At 30.4% G+C, this 6655-nt stretch overlaps 1 protein-coding gene across 2 annotated transcripts; it reads left to right on the top strand.

The window, feature by feature from the left end:
• Positions 1-234: 234 nt before the first annotated feature.
• LOC120080308 (uncharacterized) lies at positions 235-4088 on the top strand. Of its 2 annotated transcripts, XM_090314895.1 has the most exons (7): positions 235-335; positions 541-692; positions 1258-1388; positions 1642-1865; positions 2387-2566; positions 3015-3095; positions 3572-4088. In XM_090314895.1, the coding sequence occupies exons 1-7, from the start codon at positions 301-303 to the stop codon at positions 3810-3812; spliced, it is 1044 nt and encodes a 347-aa protein (XP_090171021.1). In that variant the 5' UTR covers positions 235-300; the 3' UTR covers positions 3813-4088. The 2 variants fall into 2 exon arrangements, with proteins under 2 accessions (XP_090171021.1, XP_090171022.1); XM_090314896.1 differs by lacking the exon at positions 3015-3095.
• Positions 4089-6655: the final 2567 nt, after the last annotated feature.

Here is a 6655-nt window from a genome sequence, read left to right as displayed (position 1 = left end):
TAATATTTAAATTCAAATCTAGGTAAAGATGCAATTTTTATGAGTTGACCTTGGTAAAAAGAGCTAGCTAATTCAAAAATATTCTTGTTCTTCTTTATGGAGGGCCCAACTTTTTTTTGTTCCAGCCACCCAATTTTCATTATTAGAATATACTTTGTTGTTGACCCTAAAAAAGCTTCAAAAGAATCCTAAATTCTCACTATATAATAGCTTCCTTCACTCCCATTTTCTCCCATCAAAAACCCTTCTAAATCATCTCCATAATCCATTATTTTGGGCTCCCAAGAATTTGTTTATTTTATGAGAAAAATGGATCATTCACTTGAGACATCAAGGTTTCTCTCTCTCCATCTATCTCTTTGTATGTTTTTTTTTTTTAACAATAATTGAGAGTGGAAGATTCAAATCTCTAACTTCTTGATCAAGAATATATGTTTCATGTCAATTAAACTATGCTTCTGCTTCTCTTTGCATGTTTGTTTGTTGCATTCTATAAATTTTGGAACACAAATTAAAATGTTTGGTTTGTGTATGAAACAGGCACAAGTGTGCAGCTTGTTTCAGGCAATTCAACAAGATAGAGCATTTGGTAGATCATATGAGGACTTCTTTTCACTCACATCATGAACCCACTTGTGCCATTTGCAAGAAACATTGTAGATCTCTTGATTCTCTTAGAGAACATCTTATTGGTATGTCACCCAAAATCCAGCATAATTTCCTACTAACAAATTCTCCTAATAATTCATTTTTGAACTTAAAAGAAAGAACTTTGGGACATACCCACATAGAGCTTTTTGTGGAACTTATAATTAGAAAGTAAGCCAAAGTCTAATGAAAGTTGAATCTAGAGGATCTCATCTTATGTTCAATAATAGTCAAAATTTTAAGCCGGTGAGTTATAGTATACTTTAAAGTCAAAATATTATCATTTTAGTCTCTGTAATTTAAGTTTTAGTTCTTCTACTCTAAAGTGTCCAATTTAGTCTAGATTTAAGGAGTTAGTTTGTCGAAAAAATAGTCTTTACTGACTTTTCCTTTATTAATTTTGGAAATATATATTTGTATTTCATATAGTCTCTACTAGAGATCCTAAATGGTATTTGAACCTAAATTTAATTATATTAATACTCTAACATTTTTTTTCATGGGGTTTAAAAAATTGTGGACGACTCAACTGAATTTTATACTCTAATATCATGTTAAAAGCTTAAGCGAATGAATTATACGTTATTGATTTCGTTGTATTGTTATTAGGGCCACTGCCAAAACAAGAATGCAGAAACATCTTTGCCACACGAGGATGCAAGTTTTGCTTGGCCATCCTTGACAGTTCTTACTCACAAAGGCTCCACCAAGAAAGATGTCAATTCTCGGCTGTAAATCCGGTATGAATCATCGATTGACATTTAATTAACTAATGTCTCGTTTGATAACTATTTGATTTTTCGTTTTTAGTTTTTGACAAATTAAGCCTATAGACACCCCTTTCATGCACTTCTAAATTTCTTACTTTGTTAATCTATTGTTCACCGATCAAGCCAAGTTTTGAAAACTAAGTAAAATAGTTTCTAATTAAAGAGCATGAAGACTTGGTTGGTTCTAAAATCTTGATATATATATGGCTGTTTGGGATATCAGGGAGTTCTTGGTCGTTTCGCCAACATGGGAATTCGTGATGGTTCGACCGTCATGGATGGTGGAAGAACTCGAGGGTCGGGCGCCGTGGCGTTAGCTTGCAAATATGTAGGTGGGGGCAGTGATGGTTCGCTGGACATATGCGCCAAGCTTTGCCTTATTGATGAGACCGAAAATGTCATCTTCTATACCTATGTCAAGCCCATAATTCCTGTCACAAATTATAGGTAACTTAATTAATTAAATTAATTACAAGTCAAATATTACTCCTCCTTTTTTTTTTTTACTTTTAGAACCATTTTTTAAAAGTCGAGTCTAAACTGTCAATTTTTTTAAATTATGGGACCAAATAGAAACCTATTCTCAAACGTAATTCAGGACTAAAGTACTCTATAATTTTTTGAACGTAGGAATATACAATCCCTACGTCTGATTTTCTTTTTGTTTTTTCAGAAGACGTTAGAATTTAGTCATTATCGTTTGATAATATCTCATAAATAGTTTCAATTGTTGATTGAACCCTAAATAATACTTGAGGTTTAATCAAACCATATGAACTATATTTAAACTCTCTGAATCAATTTTGTAATTTAACCTAGTAATAATAAACAATAGAAATATATTAGGAACTTTGTTATAATTTAACCTATATTAAATCTTCCCTTTCTTGGAGAAATGAATTTGCTCTAGTATATAAGATACAAAATTAAAATGATTTAACCTTTGATATGTAAAAAATTAATATTAGGTTTGAAACGACGGGAATTCGTCCAGAACACATTCGAGATGCAATGCTGATGAAGCAAGTGCAAAAGAAAATTCAAGACATTCTCTACAATGGAGGTGAGAACGCTAGGGTTCTTGTGGGTCACTGTGTCGAAGATGATCTCAAACGACTACAAATCGGATATCCATCCGTCATGATAAGGTAAATTCCTCTCAATAAAATATTTAAATTTATCGTAATCTATTAACTTAAGCTTTTAAATTTCATATAAAGATTAAAATGTCAATTTCATGACAATCGAACTTCTAACATTTATCGATACACTAAAGCTTTTTTTTTAAAAAAAAATTGAAACCCTTTTAACACTTTGATGTAGAAGTGATTGGTTCTAAACATTTAGGTTTTGTTCTTAGGTTTTCTGCTTTTAAATTTATGTTTGTTTCCTCTCAATATTTCAATTATGGGTTTTATTGTATTTTAGATGGAATACCCAAATTCCTATTCAAATTCTAAAAACAAAAACAGCTTTTAAAACTTGACTTGATTTTTGAAAATATGAATAAAAAGTGAATAACAAAATAAAGAAATTGCTCATAATTGGTGAAAGTATTGTTTATAAGCTTATTTTTCAAAAATCAAATATCCACAGGGACATAGCAAATTATCCACCGTTGATGAAAACGAGCAAGCTTTGCAATTCACTCAAGTATCTAGCTCAAGTCTATCTAGGGTAAGCTACCCTTTTTAAACAAACTATTTTTTGGGAAGTTTTCTAGAGCACTATACTCTAAGGGTGTATTTGGTTTAAATTTTCAAGTGTTTATTTTGAAAATAAGTTTTTTTTTTTTTTTTCTAAAAAAATGAAGTATTTGGTAACCACTCAAAATAGCTTTTGAAACACTCTAAAAATGTATTTTAAACAATTTTTTTTATCAAAAAGAGTTTAAATAAAAATGATTCTTTTGAAAACATTTTTTGTACAATGATTCCAAACAACCCTAATTCTATTATTTTTTGTTATTAAAAAAATATTAAGAGCCATAAAATAAGATAATATCTCTTGATGTGTCAAAATGTAAATGTAAGAAATAAGTCGGTATTACAATAGTACTAAAAAATTTTCCATATTATAGTTTTTCCGGTCTTTTTTATATGTGTCATTTCTCCACATATAAAAATGAGTAACTAAGAATGTTTTAATTGTAGATTTGATCTTCAAAATGGGATACAAGATCCTTATGAAGAATGTATTGTGGGAATGAGATTGTACAAGAGAATGAGATCACAAGTTCATAGGATAGAGAACAATCCAATGGCTTCTGACCCACAGAACAAAAACAATTTTGCTATTTGGAGGGAAAATGAGCTTCAAAAGATGAGTCCAGAACAAATGTTGGAGATTTCTAGGTCTGATTATTATTGTTGGTGCATGGATTTGAGGATTTGAAGAGCTCCTTCAACAATGGTGGAACTAATTTGGGTTGCCATAGCCAAATTCTTCATTTATCAAGCAACATAGATTTTATTTGGTGAGATGGGGATTTTTTATTTTCATTTTTATTAATCAGTTTGCATAATGTAAAAGTCAAGATAAAAGATGGAGACATGCATGCATATGAGAATCATTTTGTTTTGGAAAAACTTAATTTATTTTGTTTGGGAAGATTCTGTTCTTAATAAAGAGCATAATGTTAAGTTTACTGAAAATAATTTTGAGATTGAAGATGTGATGATTACAAATGTCTAATATACTATGGTAAGAGAGTAAACCTCAAATATAATAATATGAAATAAATTACGTCACTCCAAATAGAATTGTTTCAAGTCAAAACATGCTATTGATATTGGATTGCCCTCGAAAAGAAATGTGCATATTGTACATTGTTTTTGTATGAGTACTAATGGTTAAATTACCAATTACTAATTAGTCTAAAAGAATCAATTTAATTGAGAAAGAAATAATGATAGAACGTGAATTTTGAACATATGGTCATATGCCCGAATACTATATTCAATCACCTAATGAAATAAAAATTTAAGTTGATGGGTGTACTATAATAATAGTTATATTCTTTTTCTGAAAAATTAGACCAGATAGCAAAATTGAGGGTTTGGATTTGAAGAATAGCAAAGAACTGAACGTATTAATAACTATGACAAACTTTCTATTCCTCGCATGATTCAGGGTTTTAGTTTCTCGAAACTGCCCTCTAATATATATAGATTTTAAGATTCTAAATAAGCTACAACTGAATTCTCCGATCCTTTCTCAATTTTAAATAATTTTTCGTAGTTCTAAAGAGATTTAATCGTTTTTTATTGATTCCAAAAGGGGGAGAGATTTCTGTTGTAATTTTAATTATGAAAACCCTAGAGGAGCCTTAAACTTCTTTGGTAGTTTTAGATATTTAAAGTTTTTTTTCTTTCTAAATCATATTGCATATCTTCAAAAACATCATATAGCTCATCATAGGAAAGGAATTTATTATTTACCTCATTTCATCACCGGAATCTTCATTCGAATGAGCCATTAAGCACAAAGAATCCATCACATTTTTCTTTTTCTAATTTATGGACTTTCCTTGAGTTTGAGAATTATAATTCTCCTTCACATCAAAATAAATCATTAGTACTACAAAGAGAATTTTCTACGCTATACATATTATCAAGAAAGTGCCAAATATCATACGCATATTCAAAATGTAATTTTTCAAAACGTGAGCAACTCATTATTCAATTTCAATTTAGATAAATCATGCTCACAAACATGCACAACATTGAAATCCATAGCAAGCATAAATTTTTTCATTCTATTTTCCCATATATCATAATTTCTATTTCCATCAAAGAATGAGGGTCTATCAACACAATAATTTTCTAAAGTTGTTATAAAACTCTAATTAAGCTTTTAAATAATTTTTCAAAATATCAATAAGATCCTTGAAAAATAAATTACGTAGAAAAGCTACCCGCTCTAATACCAATTGTAGGAGTGATAAACTCAAACAATGAGTATAATCTAAAATGATTTATGAAAATTTTATCACAAACAAGAGAACAACCTGCTCTGATACCAATTATTGGGTCGATATGACAACATCCTAGAGAGCTGTATAGGGTTTAATCAAAATAATTAAAACTTTTTCCTAATGTGGACCTAAATAAACAAATTAACAAATTTTTTGTCAATAAATAATTTAAACAATAATTTCATGCAAATATTTCAACAAAAAAATAATCAAGAAGTTAATAATACTACTTTGAAGTATTCAATTCAATTCTAATAACAAGATTGGTAATGGATATAGAAATTCAAGAACAACCAATCAAAATAATCCAATATGAGCAATTAATTTCAAGAATAAAAATTGCAATTAATTTCATGCAATAAAATATATTAACAAATTAATTACAAAATTAAATTGGAGATGGATAGAAAAATTGACACCGAAAATTTTATAATGGTTCGGCACAATTGGCCTACATCCACTTCTCAAGCTCCTCTTGGTCACTACGAATTTGACTCTTTCCATGACTTAAATCGAATCGCTACAACGTTTTTTTTCTAGGAGCAAGAACAAATCCGATCATTTTCATGGTTGAGGATCAATGGTTCACCGGAAAATACCCAAAAATTCATGGTTCATTCACCATGGAGGCTGCTGCGAATTATGATGCTACAGATCAAAACTCTGAATCCTTCTCTTTCCAAGGCCCCTTGCTTCACGATGTCATAGAAGTTCTTGAAGGATCTTTTACCTTATCCTCGCTAATTAATCGTTTAGATGGGTACGATTGGTGGATCACGGGTATATATGGCCCTGCGAGCATAAGGAACAGAAAATGCTTGGCTTAAACTCAATTCCTTGATAAATATTTACAGTAATAGCTGGTTGATAGGAGGGACTTCAACGTCTATCGATGGACCCATGAAACAACATCCAACCGCCCTTCTCCCATTAATATGAAAAAATTCAACAAGTTCATAGCAAAGGCTAATCTTACTGAACCAAATCAATTTAATAGGCCTTACACATAGACTAATTCAAAAGCTACTCCAACCATGTCCAGAATTGACAGATTCTTATATAACCAACAATGGGAGGACAAATTTCAGGATCATCAAGTGAGTAGGCTTCCTAGGAAAACTTCAAACCATTATCCCCTGTTACTGGAATCAATATCTTTGAAATGGGGACTCTTTCCATTTAAGTTTGATAACTGGTGGCTATCACACAAAAACTTCCATCAACTTATCCAAAATCAATGGGAAACTGTACCAAAAGTTGG

This window comes from Benincasa hispida, chromosome 6 (genome assembly GCF_027475165.1).
Source record: "Benincasa hispida cultivar pf3 chromosome 6, pf3_genome.v1.1, whole genome shotgun sequence".
NCBI classification, from domain to species: Eukaryota; Viridiplantae; Streptophyta; class Magnoliopsida; order Cucurbitales; family Cucurbitaceae; genus Benincasa; species Benincasa hispida.
Note: the sequence above shows the minus strand (reverse complement) of the source record. Positions and strands in the feature narration are given on the sequence as shown.

What these genes read in the sequence shown, in the direction of transcription:
- LOC120080308 (XM_090314895.1), top strand. Translation starts at nt 301, where the DNA reads ATGAGAAAAATGGATCATTCACTTGAGACATCAAG. An exon ending in CATTCACTTGAGACATCAAG is followed by an intron (nt 336 to 540) that starts GTTTCTCTCTCT and finishes TGTATGAAACAG; the next exon opens with GCACAAGTGTGCAGCTTGTT. An exon ending in ATTCCTGTCACAAATTATAG is followed by an intron (nt 1,866 to 2,386) that starts GTAACTTAATTA and finishes AATTAATATTAG; the next exon opens with GTTTGAAACGACGGGAATTC.